At 39.3% G+C, this 19,331-nt stretch overlaps 1 protein-coding gene across 1 annotated transcript in view; it reads left to right on the top strand.

Moving 5' to 3' along the window:
- The window catches only part of HHIP (hedgehog interacting protein), a 115,614-nt gene continuing 96,283 nt past the window's right edge, over positions 1–19,331 (top strand). The window contains exons 1-4 of the mRNA XM_010839119.1: positions 1–767; positions 6,735–6,927; positions 14,204–14,360; positions 14,996–15,197. Coding sequence (XP_010837421.1) covers positions 486–767; positions 6,735–6,927; positions 14,204–14,360; positions 14,996–15,197 — 834 coding nt within the window. The 5' untranslated portion in view covers positions 1–485. The remainder of the gene's footprint in view (positions 768–6,734; positions 6,928–14,203; positions 14,361–14,995; positions 15,198–19,331) is intronic.

The following is a 19,331-nucleotide window of genomic DNA, read 5'->3' on the forward strand; positions in this document are numbered from 1 at the left end:
GAGACCTCAGCATCCTCTAGAGCCCAGCGCTGGCCCTGCCTCCGCCTGCCCCGCCGCCGCCGCCGCCGTGTCTGTTCCTGGTACTGTCTCACCTACACAACTCCCGTTACACGGACCAGTGAACATCTGTGGCCGTCTTCTCCTCCTCTTCTTCCTCCTCTCCCACCTCCTTCTCCTCCTCCCACTTCTCAGCCGCATCAGGAAGCCCCCCACCCGACTGACATTGGCACCACTGCAAACGGTGTCAACCTCACAACTTTATCTCGCTCCTCCGGCTCCCCTGAGGCATCGGGCCCATCGCCTTGTCTTTTATTTTTTGCAAAGTTGCATCGCTCTACACCCTCTCTCCCCCGCCACCTCTCTCTGCCTCCCGAGTGTCCTGCTGCCCCGCAGCCCCTTCCCGGAGCTGCGCCCGAGTGCCCCTGCTGGGCAGTGACCTTCCCCCCACTCCACCTCCCGCGCCCAGCCCCTGCCGCGCGGGGCAGATGATGCTGAAGATGCTGTCCTTTAAGCTGCTGCTGTTGGCCGTGGCTCTGGGCTTCTTTGAAGGAGATGCTAAGTTTGGGGAAAGAAGCGAAGGGAGCGGAGTGAGGAGGAGAAGGTGCCTGAATGGGAACCCCCCGAAGCGCCTGAAAAAGAAAGATAGGCGGATGATGTCCCAGCCGGAACTGCTGAGTGGGGGAGAGATGCTGTGTGGTGGCTTCTACCCTCGACTGTCCTGCTGCTTGCGGAGTGACAGCCCCGGGCTGGGGCGCCTGGACAGCAAGGTAGGCATGCACCCGCCTCGCAGCTGCGAGATTGGCATAGTGACTGGGTGGGGTTTCCTGAGGCTCCGGCGATGCTGGTGGCTGAAGAGGGGCCAAACTTGTCTGGGGGAGTCTTTCTTGATAACTTTCTAAAGCGCTAGCGTGATTCGTTTGTGTGTTCCTCTGGGGTGCGCAGACACCTCTCCCGCCCCCAAGAGTCCGCGGGCGGGATGCTGTGCAAAACTGCTTGTCTCTGAAAAGAGAAGCCTCTGTGGTACCCGCATTCTGGGCCGGGTAAATATTTTAAAAGAATCGCGATGAACAGTGTGTTTTGGATCGAATCGGGCATTGGCTGCGGTGAAACTGTAAATGAAGGTGGCTGTGGTTTCCGGTTTTTCTAGGGTAAAAAGATTTGTGCAGTTTTCTCCACGTGCTCGGTTAGAGAGAGGATTGAATCGTAAAGGATGTTGAAGCATGGTTGGTGTAAGATCCCCAGTCCGGTCAGAAGGCGGGGGAGGTGTCCTGCGTTACAATAGTTAAACAGCTAAAAGGAACTCCTGGTAGTCCAGTTTAGAACCCCAGAATTGGAGAAAGATTTGGCTGGAGCGTGTTTATCGTAGAAAACCGTGGCGATTCTCCTCCTGACATGTTTTGTAACGTTATAAAATCGGGCTTTCAGTGGTACTTGTGTAGAAACGTCTTCTCTAGGAACTTGTTTTGGGGACAGTGGCATTTACAGTTTCCCAATGTTTATAAGTTTAAACAAATATGAATATAGTGTTGGCTGGGTGTTAAGACATGCTTATCTGAGTTTTGCCACTTCTTTCTTGCCCTGGGTTGCAGTAATGTGTGTTCTCTACTGTACTCCAAGGAAAGACCGAGGGGTTGGGTCATTAACAGTCTCTGCCCGTGAGATAAACAATCAGGTGTCTTTGCTCCCCCTCCCTTTCCCCATTTTAGGTTTAATTAAGAATTCCTCAGTTAGAACACTGCAGTTGTCAAGGTCTGAGAGACTCTTGGAAAACTTGTGCTTCAGTCTTGCTGGCCCAGGCATTAAAAAAAAAAAAAAAAGTACCCAGGCTGAATCTAATTTTTATGCTCAGTTCACGGTAGATTTCACTCTATTCTCATGTAAACAGCTCCTACGAATCAACATATGTGTCTGGGTGGTATCTCTCACTTTGTTTTGTAACAAAAAGCCATATTGCATCATTTAATTTGCTCAAGTCATGCAAATGGGAAAAAATCAATAGGACAAAAAGGGGTCGACTTATCCTCCTCCCCACTAAAGTGCTGCCCACACACAGAGTCCTGTCGCTTATGGCGAAAGAATAACAACAACACCATTGTGTTTGTTAGTTGGTTCACTAATGGGTGAAACCAGAGAACATCATTCGCTTTCAGTCCCCAGCTCTGTCCAAATGTTCATGCCTTTTGAGGGAGCATTTGTCCAACTCCCTCTATTCCCAGCTGAGTGAGAACTGTCTTGCTGCAGGTTTTCAGCTCCAACTCTCTCTTTATTCTTACCATATGCAGCAGTAGTCTGAGATGCAGGGAACAGATATTGCAGCATTTTATTCAAAACAATGTCATTAAGCTCCTGGGTTTTAATTGAATTAAAGTACAAAAATCACTCCATTCACAGCCGCTCCAGGGTTTTTACCAGGAGCTGGACAGAACCAGGAGATTCAGATAAAGATTTAGAAATATTTGCCATGAAGCCTCCCCATGTGCGATATATGTATGAGTATACCAATGATCCGCAGACCCCTGCAATACTGAACTCAGCCAGGTACAGGAGGAATGACAACTTTTTCTTGGCTAAATGTAATGGGGAGCTGGGGGAGGGATGGGGGGCTGGGCGTAGAGTTATAACCCTTAAGAGAAGTTATATAATTTTTTTTTAAAGAAATCATTCTTTAGGAAGCAATCTGCCACGTTAGCGATCCACATTCCTGCTGTTTTACGTGCTTCCAATCTCCAACAAACCCCTACTCATGTGGAAAACGTGTCTGAATTAAAGTTGGTACACGAGACTTTGGCTGGTTCCATTACAAGTGGCTTATAAATCAACAATACTTAAATTGTTCAAATCAGAGATGTAACATGGTTCTGCATATGCATTCTCAAACCATGTTCGTTCTCAAGTTTTAATAGTTTTTAAAACATGTTATTTTATAATAAACTTCTGTGTTTCCCTTTTTTCCCCTAAGCCTTCCTGGCTTATAATGTATGTTAGGGTCTTATTTCATAATGTGTGTACAGGAGAGATGATGGCTATTTTAAAGGGCCCTTTTTTGTTTATGGAAAAAAAAAAATTTCCCCAGAAAGATTTCTGCAAATTTTCATGAAACTACAGGAGTAGCATTTTCCTAAAGGAAGAAACTTCATAGACAAATAGTAGCAAATTAGGTAGAGAATATTGATGATGCTTAGCTGGGCAATTAAGTCCAGTTTCCAGGCTAACCCATTTTCTTTAATATGTAAGGAACTATTGAATGTAATTGAGTTCAATTCTTAGCCACAGTATTATTCTCATCAATTATTTTGTATTTTCCTTTCTTTGTATATTTTAGTAGTTTTGTGAACTGTAACGAGGTGGTTAACTACTGTTACAAATAAGTACTGCCAAAATCTAGAAAGTTATGTTGTCTTAGCAATATTTTTGCAGCTTCTAAATACAAGATGCTAAAAAGATCTAATTCCCATTAGCCAAATTGAATCTGCAACCAACTGAAATACCCCCATTTCTAAAACTTAACTTGTAGCCACAGAGGCATAGAAGCTCTCTCTACCTTGGGTGGTTTCACAGCCAAAGCTGTCAAGGAATGGGTGAAAAGTAATTGTTTTCAAGTGTGCCCTTTTACAATCATTTGTTTGCTCTGGCTCTTTCAGGGACAAAGGCTATTGTTGAACACATCCAACTAAACAAATAACTCATCCTGGGGTCCCTTTAACAGCTGCCTTAGTACAATGATCTATTTACATATTAGCCTAAAATTGAAACTGAACTCTTTAATGACATAATCCAGCACTACAGTCCAGAGACGCATGTGTTCTATCCAACAGCTGAACAACCTTGTAGGCATATGATTTTTAGAAATAACTTCTTGTGTACCAAGTGATCTTCAGGCATCATCTTAATATACTGTCCTGTATTTTCCCCTTTTGTCCCCTCATCGAACCCATGTGCGTGCCTTTTTATCCTCTTTGTTCAGTTACTTGATAAATAAAGAGAAATACAGAAGGTCTCTGTCACCCGCTTTACTATTTGTTGATAAGCTGTAGTTGTAGGCCACGCTTCACTGTGTATTCCAGGATTTATCTTACCTTCCTTCTATGGATTTTTACTTTCATGTGGCTAAAGATTAAAGGATGACCTGCCAGATGTTATAAATTAGTCAGCAACAGCCACAGTCATTACTAGGCACACTGTAATAATGTTTCGAAGTTTTACATGATTTCCAAAGTATATTTAGTTTAAACCGCTATAATTTGATGGTTTCATATATGGCTTTTAAAAATTGAAACAGGAAATTAGCTTAAATTTCTTCTTAAGATTGATGACATTGTCAGACATAAAAGTTAAGGCCCTGTATAGACACAGACACATAGGCAAAAAAAAAGAAGAAGAAAAAGAAAAAAATACCCTACACACACCAGCACTCATCTGTCTAAAACAGCATTGCAGCTTGGGCTGAGTCAGTTTAATTGACTTCAGTAGGACTATTGGTTCATTGAAACCAAAGCCAGAATGATGGCTCTATCTATCTTCAAATAGGTATTTACACTGCAGACCCCACACAGAGCAAAATGTTCCCATCCTGCTGGGCCGGGACAGCGTGAAACTTTACAAAGAATAATTTGTAAACTTGATTTCAGATAATTTATTGAATCCTATTTCTGAAACTTTTGATGAGAGACCTTGTGGCCAGGACACATTCCAAAAATTGTAAAAGACAAAATTCTTTAGGCACTAAAATCAAGCTCTTCCTGGATAGCAGCTGGGAGTGTGTATGGGGATCATTTTGTTTCAACTATGAAAAATCTAAGCTTGCATATTCTCCATAAAACCAAAGGTAATTACATTCCAGTTTGTCAGCCAGCAAAAGAGGTGGCCTCAGCATCCTGCAGTTGTTTTGTTCTTACTGGACGGCCATGTGGTAAACAAACAGAACAAAGTGGAACAGTATTAATATTGAATAGATCTGGTGAGGTCTGACAGAGTATGGACAATAAAAGACATTTAAAACATTCTTGGAATGCAAATTCTAAGTGTCTGGTCTATGTTTCCTTTTAGAAACCTTTAACCGTTTAAGCAATTGTCATGTAAATAAAATTATAAAAATGTAAGCATAATTGTAATTATTAATAAAGTTTCTGAATATTGTAGATAGTTACAACTCATCATATACATATATGTACACACATATTTTTTTTTTTTTCTGAAACAGGGTAGCCTCTATTGGACTTTTAATTACTACATGCTAAAATTTCAGCATGCCTCGTGTGCAGCTTTTTTTGTCCTTCTAGTTGCTTTGCTCTTTCAGATCCAAAGTTTGTGATCACCTAGAATATCTTTATCCTAAAAAAACAGAAGCCATATGAGTCACTCAGTTTAGTCAAATTAGAACCTCAACTCGAGATGAAATACTTGCTTTAAACAGTGATCTAGAGTTTAAAATGTTAATTTCAGTTCATAGTTCTAAAGAAATAAGTGTAAACGTAGTTATATAAACTGGGAAAACTTGGGAAGTTTTTGTATGAAATTCTACCTCATTATGGTGTTTTTAATATGAAAAATCAATGCTTGATTTGACAGTACTATATTTCATGTATCAAATATTGTGCTGATATTCTGTTTTTTAGAGGAGGTCCTGAAATCAGTTTTTTAAAGTTAGTTCTAAACACTGAGATCTATTTTACCTACAAATTTCTAACCTCAATGAATCAGTAGCTGTCAAATTAGTCTTATTGATATAAAAGACATAATAATACTGTATGCCCCTTTTTCATTAAAACTCATTAAATACTATACAAAAACACTTTTACTAAAGTCTTGTGTTTATTCGTACATATACCTGAGGATCTAGTTAGAAAAATTTTCCTGGCTAAGATATAAAGAATAATAAAAGTTGGTCTTAAACCCGTTTTACTCAGCTTCAGGTATTATTTTTGTAGAACACGAAAAGAAGATATTTCCCACACTTTAGAAAACTTTCCCTAGGCAATCTGTAGATTGTAAATTTATTCAAATGAGAACAATATTATTTAAATAACATCTTTATGAATCTCATTAGGCATTCCAGGAATGAAAGAGATTTTTACCCAAGATACAAAAAAGCCACGTGTTAAAAAGTTGCTTTACATAAAGTTGGATAAAGATATTTGGAGTCTTCAAATTAAATGTCAGTCAGTATATACTTTAAGGCAGGGTGAGAAAAAGAGTTAAGGAGTCTTAAATATAATTGTCATTTAACTTTTCACACCTGAAGGACAAACAGACTGATGATGTACAAGAGTAAGGAGCCTGTCTGTGCATCCTTACCCTTTGCCCTCCCATCCCAACCCAAGAGACTGCCTAAGTCACTTCAGTCGTGTCCAACTCTTTGCAATCCTGTGGACTGTAGCCCGCCGGGCTCCTCTTCCAGGGGATTTTCCAAACAAGAATACTGGAGTGGGTTGCCATGCCCTCTTTCAGGGAATCTTCCTGACCCAGGGATCAAACCTGTTTCTCTTAGCCGCATCTCTTACCTGCATTGGCAAGCAGGTTCTTTGCCACTAGAGCCACCTGGGAAGCCAAGAAACTGTGCTTGCATCCTTATAAAGGTGTTCTGAATTGTGACTTGGTGATTCTTTGCAGACCACAGCATTGGCTAAATGAACTTTTCTCTTTCTATGAGACGCTCCCCCCCAAAAAAAAAAAACGTAACTAAACCTAACTTTGTAGAACTAAACAGAAGTCTTTTTCTAATTTCTGGCTTTCAGATATTTTCTGTTACCAACAACACAGAATGCGGGAAGTTACTGGAGGAAATCAAGTGTGCCGTTTGCTCTCCACATTCTCAGAGCCTGTTCTACTCACCTGAGAGAGAAGCCTTGGAAAGAGATCTGGTACTTCCCTTGCTCTGCAAAGACTATTGCACAGAATTCTTTTATACTTGCCGAGGCCATATTCCAGGTAAAAAAAAAAAAATGATTAAGTGAAATCAACTACTGCAGAATAGCTTTCCAAGATACTTGTTCCTAAACACTTGCTTCGTTGGCGTAGTTTAGTTACTTAGTCGCGTCCAACTCTTTGTGACCCCTGTACTATAGCCCGCCTGGTTTCTCTGTCCATGAGGTTTCCTAGGCAAGAATATTGAAGTGGGTTGCCATTTCCTTCTCCAGGGGATCTTCCTGACCCGGGAATCGAACCCAGCTCTCAAGGTATTGGCAGGCAGGTTCTTTACCACTGAGCCACCAGGGAAGCCCAAACGCTTGCTTTACAAGGGTGTAAAATTTATCTTGCCTTTCCTTTCAAAATATCTATTTTTACCTCGTAATTAACAGTTAAAAACTTGTAACCTTGTATTGCTGCTAAAAGGATAACTGTCATTTCACCCTACAAACAGTACATTGTTTTGTTGAAGTGTTTTACATTTCTTGTTAAACTGATAATACAGTTGGTAATCTTTACACATGCTGGATTATTGATACAGATTTCTCATTGGTGTCTTTACTCATCAGTGTCACTATCAAGACAACCTCTCCTTCCACACAGTTGATATGTAAGCGCAGTTTGTCCACTGACTTTTAAGGTATTTCCTTAAATAAAATATAATTTGAAAGCCCCCCTTAACGTAACACCTTAGAAAGTACTTTTACATATAATGACTGATTGCCTCTCATAAAGCCTGTGAGGGAGATAGGAAAGTTCTAGTTGTGTCCCTTTGACAGATGAGGAAAATTGAGCCGTGTGTGTGTGTGTGTGTGTGTGTGTGTGTGTGCGCGTGTGTGCTCAGTCATGTCCGATTCTTTGCAACCCCGTGGACTGTGGCCCGCCAGGCTCTTCTGTCCATGGGATTTCTCAGGCAAGAATACTGGAGTGGATTGCCATTTCCTTCTCCAGGGGATCCTCCCGACCCAAAGGTCAAACCCAAGTCTCCTACATTAGTAGGTGGCTTCTTTACCACTGAGCTACCTGGTAGCCTCAGAACACCTTAACGCCTTAATCCGGTTGTATACAATGAGAAACTTATAGGCGAGATAAAGTTCAAGTTCTTAAGCTTATAATATCCCAGATATACATGGCCATATTTTGGACCCTAATGAACATAAGTTCTTGGGCACTGATTAATTTTACCATGTGAGGCTTGTAAACCCTGGTGGTTGTTGCTTTAGTTGGAAGAATCAACACAGAGGTAGAAAAGAATTTCATAAGACAGATTCTGTTTAGTTAGTGTAACAAACAAACAAATCTACTGATGCTAACAGTTTCTAAAACTCAGTGGCATTGAAGTAAAAGACAAGCTTTTAAGAACTGTAGGATGCACTGGAACAGTTTTTTTTAAACTGCTATGCACATTTTACTTTTTTCTCTGACCCAGAAACGTGTATTTTTTGTATTTTTTTTTTTTATAGAGTGCTCTTAATAGCCTAAGAAAACATTTTGACTAGGGTTGCTTGCTTCCTTTGGTGTACCGTAACATGTATCTAAACCCATTCAATGTGAAAATATTATTATTGACTTTATAAACTACAGCCATGTTTCTAAGTTTTGCCTTAAACCAGCTGTTTCTTCCTCTTTATCTTTATTTAGCAAAGTAGAATAGGTCACGGTTGCCTAGATGGCCTGCCGAGAAGTGATAACAGATTAGGTCCCATCAAGGTTTGCTGCAAACTTCCAGTCTGGAAGGCTTGCCTTTACCACTCTAAACTGAAAATGATACTGACACTCAGCGTTTTTATCTCCTAGAGATAAATACCACTAGGCTGAATTGAGAGACTCATCTGTGGGCTGCTTCCTTTATTTGAAGTTATTTTAGCTTCCAAAACAAACAACAAAAAGCAATATCCCCTGAAAGAGAGAGCCCAGCAAACAGCTCAGGAACCAAACTGTAAGCACCTTGCTCCCCAGATCAACATATGTGGTGACGAATGACAAATTTATTTTTCTCCAAAGTTTGTATATATGTAAAACTGCTGAAGTGCATCAAGATGTCAAGTGCTTTTGGTGGCCACCCAGGCTGCCTTGAAAGATAACCAGATGAAAGCTGCGCTCCAGTGGTGGGTGGAGCGGCCAGGGTGATTTTCAGGGCTGGGCCGGCAGGCGTTAGCAGCGAAACAGAGGGGATTCCTCTGCATCCATCAAATGCTAATAATCGCTCTAAATACATGTCCCCAAAGTGAGCTGTCATAACACACTGTTTGTGTCGATCGATTTGTTAGCCAGGCTGATCCATGGCACACAGGTTACCATTTCCTAAAGTATGATAAATCAGATGACAACCTTCCCCTTGGCCCTGGTCCCCAACACAGAAGGCTCTTTAGAATTCTAGAGCACTCCTTTTTCAGAAATTGCTCAAAAAGCGACTTTGTAATATTTTCACCTTCTTAAGTCTATTTAATGTCCTGGTTTGCTCGTCTTTGAAATTCAACATTGTGAAAAACAGCTGCTTTGTGATTCTGTTTGTTTTTTTTTAACCTGTCCTCATCAGCCTCATCTTTTTGCAAATCAAAAACATGTAGAGGAAGGGACCTTAAGGACTGCTGAGAAGGGTTGAAAGAGAGAAAATAATTTCAGAGACATCTTCATTTCTTCCCCCATGGCCCAATACATGAAGAATTAAACACATAAATGATCTATCCCTTTGCTTTACCCCCACAGCTTTAAGAAAGTGCCATTCACTCTGCGATACACGTCTGCCCAAAAGACAGCAACTTTCTAGAAACTTTAATTCAGAAAAATTCATGGTCTGCTTATTTCTACAACAAATAAAGAAGTTAAAAATCACTGCAGTAAAGATATGGAGAAGGCAATGGCACCCCACTCCAGTACTCTTGCCTGGAAAATCCCATGGATGGAGGAGCCTGGTAGGCTGCAGTCCATGGGGTCGCTAAGAGTCAGACATGACTGAGCGACTTCACTTTCACTTCTTACTTTCATGCATTGGAGAAGGAAATGTCAACCCACTCCAGTGTTCTTGCCTGGAGAATCCCAGGGACGGGGGAGCCTGATGGGCTACCATCTATGGGGTCGCACAGAGTTGGACACGACTGAAGCGACTTAGCAGCAGCAGCAGCAGCAGTAAAGATATACTGGAGCTTTATTGATCATAATCTCCAGCTGTGAATTTAGTGAGGGAGATAAACTCTTAAAGCTTCTAAAAAATCCCCAAATTTCATTTAAAAAAAAAAAAAAACCATAGGAACTCCTTTCTCAATACCATGGGTCTCTTCTGCCTGAATTACAATGAACAGAAGAGATGCTTTGTTGTTCACTAAATGATGACCTAATAAGTACACTCTGTGGAGAGGACATGAAAGGGTACCTCTGGGGTTTTGCTTCTTCCTTTACATTTATACTCATTACCATAATGATTTTTATCACTCTCGGACTATCATCTCTCAGCTGTAGATGAGGGTTGTGTGAACTGTTTGTACACAATTAGTTCAACTGGTTTAATCCCATTGCTAAAGAGGCCAAGGTCATGGATTTGATTCCACTGAGTTTCTCAAGTCCACAGCCACTCCTCACCCCTAGTCAGATATCTTACACTTGTGTCTCATTAGTGCTCCAGAGAGCAAGCCAGAATGGATGGATTAATACACTCAGATCTACCTCCTCTGCTTGAAAATGCTTTCCAGTCCAAGCCTTACAGATGGTGGGGTTTTTCCATTTTTTCCTCATCAATATAAACAGCAGAGAGAATGAGGAAAAGTAGCTTTTCTCTGGCGTACTTGCTTAGGGAAAAGCTAGAGCTTAGAAAACTGCATAGAGAATATTTATTTACATGTCCAGTATTTTACAGGGTGCTTTGTGGTATAGTAAGACGGGAGAAGAGTTATAGTTCCAAACATCTGATAAATTATCAGGAGTTATAAAACCATTACAGCTGCTGGGATCATCAGTGTACTCCCCTCACTGGTGGACCTGATCATAGGATGATAATCAGGGTGAGCGGCAGCCTTCAGTAAAATGCTCTTCAGGGTCTCCTTTTAAACAGAAGGGTACCATTTGCTACGTTGTATCCTCCCAGGAAATAAATGTTAGCCCAGTGTCCCAAAACCAGATCCCCTTTTAGCTCTTCACAGAAAATGTATCTTATTCATCACTGTCTATAAAATCAGATCATTTAAGATAAAGTACTAATAAAAGTATTAGATGTTTCCATTCATATTATCATAATGGTCAGAAAGTGCCCATATGTTTATGTAAAAGTCCTCTAAGTTGGCTCCCTTCTTCCCACTTAGATTGTTCAGTTTGCCTTTAATACTGTAAAAACCTCAGAATAATTCATTGGTAGCATTCTGGTTTTGTTTAATTTGCTAAGACAGCATAATATCTCTGGAGTGTCAGAGTTTATGAATATGTACTCATTGATCTTCAGATGTTTCATTTGAAAACCATTTCTCATTTCCTCATATTTGTCCCTAGCTAATAATTCCTTACAAAATGCAATCAGCCACGGGGATTATTCATTTATTTCCCCTTAAAATGGTATGGGTTTGCAGACTATAATGTTGAAAAACAGATTATTTTTTAAAAATGAACTCAAAATGTTCTCTGAGTCGTACTTTGAAATTTATGTGTGACCCCTGCAGGTAAAACAAAGTTAAAACAAAATTTCTCCTTCACATATTCAGTTATAAATATATCCATAGTATAGCAGTCTTCCTGCATGCATCATATTGGCATAGAGAACTTCCTGCCTGAAGGTAAATATATATTTCTATCTACAGATCTATATCTGTATTTATATATAAAACATCTAGCTCCCCAAAACATCTGGGCCAAAACTGGAAAAAGTTTGATTTAGCAACTCAGTTTTCCTTCTCTTCTTTTTACCTCAGACAGAATTATTGAACACCACTGTGCAGTTTTCCTCTGATGCTTAGCCATTAAAGAATGGAAGAGAAAACTTAATTTCTTACGAACAGTAAATTGCTGAAGATGAGTAAATGCCGTTGCAGCCTTTATTGCTCTCCTCAATTTCTAATCCCTGGATTTTTCAAAGAAAGATAACCTCCTTCCATCTGCCTTACCCCTCCCAGGGAGCACCCTTCCCAGCTGCCATGGCTCCTTATTCTGCCCATCCCCCACCACACACACACACACACTTCCAGGGAGCACCCTTCCCAGCTACCATGGCTCCTTATTCTGCCCATCCCCACAACACACACACACACACCCAATGACACCTCTTACTCACCTGCTTCCCAAAGATAAGATGTCTCCCAATTCTGTGCTTCATTGCTCAGTCATGTCCAACTCTTTGCGACCCCATGGACTACAACCTGCCAGGCTCCTCTGTCCATGGGATTCTCCAGGCAAGAATACTGAAGTGGGTGGCCATGCCCTCCTCCAGGGAATCTTCCCAACCTAGTGATCGAACCCAGGTCTCCCGCATTGCAGGCAGATTCTTTACCAGCTGAACTACCAGGGAAGCCCTGTCTCAATGGTTTAGTCAGGTATCAGCATTGAAGAATCTGTCTCAGAAATTCACGGATAATACACTTCGCCCACAAGTTAGATCAAAATATATATTATGTTTTAGTCCTGTGGGACCCTCAGATTCCAAGGTTAGTTAGTCTTAGGTTGGAGGGGACTTGGGTTGCTGTTGCTGCTGCTGTGTCGCTTCAGTTGTGTCCGACTCTGTGCGACCCCATAGACGGCAGCCAACCAGGCTTCCCGTCCCTGGGATTCTCCAGGCAAGAACACTGGAGTGGGTTGCCATTTCCTTCTCCAATGCATGAAAGTGAAAAGTGAAAGTGAAGTCGCTCAGGTTGGAGGGGACTTGGGTTAAGCTCACAGAAAATCAACTTTTTAGTGTCTTTCATATTCCATTGATGGGCCTCACTTGGTTGTTCCCAAATTCCAAGTTCTTTTTCTTACAAATACTTGCAAACTTGCATCCATTATACAACTTCTAAACCTCAGCTACATTACCTGATTACGTGGGAGTAAAATAGTTTGATTTGTTAGATAAAAATCAAGGGACTGAGCATAATTGAAGGTATGAAATCAGAAGCAGGAATTTGGGACAGCAGTAGAGTTGACTCATTGGAAAAGACTCTGATGCTGGGAGGGATTGGGGGCAGGAGGAGAAGGGGACGACAGAGGATGAGATGGCTGGATGGCATCACCAACTCGATGGATGTGAGTTTGCGTGAACTCCAGGAGTTGGTGATGGACAGGGAGGCCTGGCGTGCTGCAGTTCATGGGGTCGCAAAGAGTCGGACACGACTGAGCAACTGAACTGAACCAAGAGTCAATTCTGATAGTAATGTCATATTTTAATAACAAAATTGTCAGATATGGAAGTGAATCTTAGCCATTACACCCTCCCTGCAAAAAAAAAACAAAAACCTACCTTATTAACTCAAATTGTAAAAGTCATGTCAAAATTCTTTTCTGTGGTAAGATCTTCTTTCTTATTCAACTTTTTATTTGGTAAAAATGCTTACTATGTAAGAAATGAAAAAATAAGTCCTTTCATTCAGATCCCTTTAAGTCTGCATTTTTGTTTTGGCTCATATTAATTAATTTTTTTTCAGTGAGGAGTAGTATGTCAGCTCTTCTGTTTGAGAAGATTGAAAGAATATTTTAAAGATTATTTTTGTGTTAAAAAATAGTCTTCTGTAAGTGAGCAAGAAAAAGGCACCGACACATTTGAATACAGAGGCTCTGTTACTGGCATCAATTCATGCCTTGATCATTGCAGGGAGTCAGTCATTTACTGTGGCATATAATGTATGACCTTGGGATAGTAACTAGATTTATCATTTAATCATGTATGAGTGACAATAGAGTAAGAATTTTAAAATGACCCAAACTGGCTCTTGATGGTCTGTCTCTTTCTTGACTGCAATTTGTTCTTCTTAGGAAGTTACTAATATGGTAGGGGAAAAAGTGCTGAATAGTCATCAGATGAATGTGAAAGTGTGACACTTGGAAACTGGGAAGGTTTGAAAATAGAGTCAATGCAATTAATGCTGGGTTCATACTAGCTCTATTTCATATGAGCCTTTTAAGACATCTAATACAATATTGTTTCACTTGCACTGCAACTTTAAATGTTTGATTTAAAAAGAAATGGAAATCCCAAACCAAAATACAATGTTCTTTCATTTTTTTTGTCTATATATTTTCCTAGAATATTCCTAAAATTCTTGACCTATATTTTGTCTCTCAAATGTGGTGTTTTTACCATAACACTAAATATTTCTAAGGCATCTTTTTACATTTTTTAAAGGTTTACTTCAAACTACTGCTGATGAGTTTTGCTTTTACTATGCAAGAAAAGATGGTGGCCTGTGCTTTCCTGATTTTCCAAGAAAACAAATCAGAGGACCAGCCTCTAACTACTTGGACCAGATGGAAGAATATGACAAAGTGGAAGAGATCAGCAGGTTCATAAAGATAAATGTTATTTAATCTTAAAAAACAAAAACCTGGCAAGCCTTGTGGTTTTAACAATGAGTCATCTGTCTATGCTCATGTCCAGCAGTTATATCCTCCAGATTTTTTTTTTTTTTTTGGTAGTTTGCTTCTCTAAAATCATATTCACTTAAATATCTTTAATGCTGAGACTACTAATCTTCTATTATGAGCTTGAGTATAGTTTTAAACTGGAATTGTATGATTGTTGTTAGCTTATGGCACTGTAGAAACATTCAGCACAATTATTAGCTAAACAGACTTTTATAAATAGATCTTAGACCTTTCAGTACCTTTCTGTAAGGTTTAATTACTGTGAGTAATGCTGATTTTAATTGGAGTCACTGAAAGATGAGATAGTGAGCTTGTGAAAAATTTAAAATACGTATGTGTTTGGATTCTCTCCTTTGCTTTCCGATAGAAAGCTTTTTGAGGTGTTTTTTTTTTTTTTTCCCATTGAAAAGAATTTAAGAGAATCAGATTGGGACCTTGGGTCAGCAGCCCTTCATTGATTCCTAGAGGAAATATATTTTGAAAAGGATGCTACATACGTTTCTTACCTCCTTCATCTCAGGAAAAGCTTACTGGTTTTCTTTAATTTGTTTAGAAAGCACAAACACAACTGCTTCTGTATCCAGGAGGTTGTGAGTGGGCTGCGCCAGCCTGTCAGCGCCCTTCAGAGTGGGGATGGCTCCCACCGCCTCTTCATTCTGGAAAAAGAAGGTTACGTGAAGATACTTACCCCCGAAGGAGAAATTTTCAAGGAGCCTTATTTGGACATTCACAAACTTGTTCAGAGTGGAATAAAGGTTGGCTTTTTAAATTTTATTTATCTTTGCTCTGGCTATGTTAATTTTATTTTAGTGTTATCCTCACTAAAGGTGTTTCTTCGCAATAAAGGAAAGAATATAGGAGAAAATAAGGAGGCAACACAGGGAAACAATAATTATGACCACTAAATCAGGACAATGACATTACATTTTTCATGTTATTTGGTGATGATTAAGCAGTGCAATCAGATTGGTGTTTTGACTTGGTTTCCCTATGTAATTGACATACTTAAAATGATTCTTGGTTTTATAAAATATTTGCTTAAATACTGTTTAACAGGCATTAGAATTGTATATCAGCATCTGCCAGCAGAAACAAAGAGGCCTTTGGGTTATTTTGGCAATCGCAAATCATTCTTTCACTACATCTTTGTTTGACTCTGTGTCATAAGATATGCTATTTATACTGTGATTTCCTTGTACAGTATTTTTACAGGTAAGTCAAATATTTTTTATATAAGTAGCCACCTTTATAACATATAAGTGCATCTATTGCCTCCTTCCTTGCTTCTTCAATTTGAATTCTCATGTTCAATAATCTAATAGGTGTGTAAACAAATACTGTCACGTTTTCTTCACAAGAGAGTTCAGTTCAGTTCAGTCGCTTAATCGTGTCTGACTCTTTGTGACCCCGTGGACTGCAGCACGCCAGGCTTCCCTGTCCATCACCAACTCCTGGAACTTATTCAAACTCACGTCCATTGAGTCAGTGATACCATCCAACCATCTCATCCTCTCTTCCCCTTCTCCTCTTGCCCTCAATCTTTCCCAGCATCAGGGTCTTTTCCACTGAGTCAGTTCTATGCATCAGGTGGCCAAAGTATTGGAATCTCAGCTTCAATATCAGTCCTTCCAATGAATATTCAGGACTGATTTCCTTCAGGATGGACTGGTTGGAACTCCTTGCAGTCCAAAGGACTCTCAAGAGTCTTCTCCAACACCACAGTTCAAAAGCATCAATTCTTTGGCGCTCAGCTTTCTTTATAGTCCAACTCTCTCATCCATACATGAGTACAGGAAAAACCATAGCTTTGACTAGATGGACCTTTGTTGGCAAGACCTTTGTTCACAAGAAAGTAAAATGATGCAATATTAGTAGTACTAAGCTATAAGCAAATTATGGCATTCTAAAATTAAGACATCTAACAGTTCATGAATGTCTTAGAATGAAACAAATTAAGTATGATTTGAGGAGACCTGATTATCTTTCTCATTTTAAACTGGAAAAAAATCGAAGGAGGATATATACTCTTCTACTCATGATATAAATAAGCTCCTTCTTGTTTTCTTGAGTTCTATTCAAAGGTAAGAACATCAAAACCAGAAGAAGCCAGTAAGAAAAAATATAAATATATTCCTGATACCTATCTATTCAGTATCTACCATGTGAAATAATTAGGATGACTCAGAGTACAGAGAATGCCTATTGTTGGGACCACTCAGCCTCAAGGTCACACTGTGGCAGCATCAATTCAGTTCAGTTCAGTCGCTCAGTCGTGTCCAACTCTTTCTCTTTGCGACCCCATGGACTGCAGCACGCCAGGCCTCCCTGTCCATCACCAACTCCCGAGTTTACCCAAACTCGTGTCCATTGAGTCGGTGATGCCATCCAACCATTTCATCCTCTGTCGTCCCCTTCTCCTCCCATCTTCAATCTTTCCCAGCATCAGGGTCTTTTCCAATAAGTCAGTTCTTCTCATCAGGTAGCCGAAGTATTGGAGTTTCAGCTTCAACATCAGTCCTTCCAATGAACACTCAGGACTGACCAGGACATAACTGTGCAAAAGAAGTACTTAATGGTACTTCTGGTCCTTTAAGGAAGACAGCTTTGGCACCAAGACACAGATGATTTGGAAAAGTTGTTTAAATCAGTAGTTTCAACTTTCTCCCAGTAAAATTTTTCATTACATTTTGTAGCACATAATCCAAAGTCTCTTAAAATGAACCATTATTGTTTTGCACATCAGAGTTCAATAAATATATTCTGAAATGTATTCTAATAACTCACTGCCAGTGATACCTCATGAGGAAGGAATAAAGGTACTTCAGCAAATGCATTACTCACTACAAGTGAGTTTTTTTTTTCCTGACCTTGAAAGCTTTTTTCTGACTTTGAAAAGTTAAACATTCTCTCTATGAAATAAAACATTGGGGAAAGTGTTCTAAAAACCATCACCTATAATCCTATCAATTAAAGAATATCGCCATTAATATTTTGATATACTTTCTTCCAGTTTTTATATTAAATTAATTTTTCCTGATTGCAAAAGTAACACAAGTCTGTTTTAATAACTGGAAACACAGAAGAATATGTTCTCTAATAGTTTTTTCCTAGGAAACTTTAAAATAAAAATAAGCTTTTATAAAAGCTTTTTAGCCTTCATTTTTTACCTAATACTATGTCATGAGAATGTTACCAGATTTGGAAACTTTTCTCAAAAACTTAGTTTTTTTAATGTCTTTTGAGCATGGAATTTCCTTATTAAGAGATATTTAAGATTACCCCAGTATTTTCTTTTTATCATTGTAAATAATGTTTATCATTTCTGTATATATTATTTAACCTGATTATGGATAATTTCTTTAAAATTCACTGATAGAACATTACTGAGTTGAGGGACATACACCATGATACACATTGCCAATTAACTCTTAAATATATCTTCAGCTATTTGAGAGAATAGTTTTCAAATACCGTTTTACTTAAAATGTTGGTATTAAAAGTTTATGTATGATAAAATGTAGGTGAAAGAAATGGGCTCAGAATACTGGAAAATTTTGTTGCAGAAAGGAAAACACTACACTGATGTTCTTGTTTCTACTTCAATTTAACTTGAATGCCCTTCTTCTGATTAGAGTCACTTAAGACTCTCTTTTCATTCACACCTATTCATTGGGATATGAATGAAAGAAAGTTTATCTTCTGTGATATTGAGACATGTTATCATGCAATAAAATAATACAAGCCAGATTGTGACAGCACCGTGTCACAATCTGTAGTACGTATGTTCTGTAGGCCTCTAGGAGTTCTGCAGAACCCTGTTGGGCATTCTTTCCTAGGAGACCTGCAGGGTTTCTCAGGCTTAAAATAAACTTCAAAATCCATTCTTCTACCCATTATGTAGAAATATGTAGAATACATGTGTAGAGTTACAGAAAATGACATATTTCAAAGTGCATATTTTGGATTCCTTTAGTATTTGGCACTAGTGATATCAGTACGATAGGAACCTATCACAGGGAAATTTGAATGTATGCTGTATAGTCAGTACTAAGACCACATCCTTGTCCTCAAGTAGCCCCTCAAGTAGATCAGGCAACAGCATGCCTTTATCTCAGTCTCCAAGGAACCGCTGTCACAAGTCACAGATTGGAAGGCTTAGAAGTGACTACTGTTGGTTTAATGGAATAGATGCCAACACATTCATGATTTGACTAGACTACTGGTTTTTGTGGTGTGCCCCTCAGAGACTTTTGAAATGAAAACGGTATCACAATCATTTCACACTAATTTTCAGGCTTCTTGATGTGTGAAAAATTAGTGTGTTCATGGCAGTCTTCTGAGTTTTTCAGTGATTATTTTGTGTTAATAATGCAAATAGGAATCTTCATAAATTATTATGCATATCATTTCCCTATTCTTTCAGTTTTAAACATCCTAAGAGAGGGAATAGAGCTGTTTTAACAGACCAAAGTATTGACTGAAATATTCTAATCACAGCATTAATAATAATTCTATATACTAAACCCAATCTTGGTAGGTTTGAAATAAATGCAGGACAAGCCACAGTGGTGATTCCCCCCATGGTATTAATTAATGACCAATATGAGTATATTAAATTAGACATAAAGAGGAATTCTTGATTATAAGAGTTTCTAAAAGCTAGTGCTGGGTATAAGGGAATTTGGAATTCCTTTTCTGCTAACGGTCAATTCAGAATTGACAGGGATTTTTGTCACCTGGTTAAGGACTGGCCTTTTTGTGGCAAAGAGCTGGACTTGGTTGATGTCCTTAAATATCTACCAGCCCTGATTCTTATACCACCAACAAAGAACCTGTCATTTGGGGAACTTAGAGAACACCTCCCTAAATGGGTCTTGACTAAAGCTAAA

This window comes from Bison bison, unplaced genomic scaffold (genome assembly GCF_000754665.1).
Source record: "Bison bison bison isolate TAMUID 2011002044 unplaced genomic scaffold, Bison_UMD1.0 scf7180017864111, whole genome shotgun sequence".
NCBI classification, from domain to species: domain Eukaryota; kingdom Metazoa; phylum Chordata; class Mammalia; order Artiodactyla; family Bovidae; genus Bison; species Bison bison.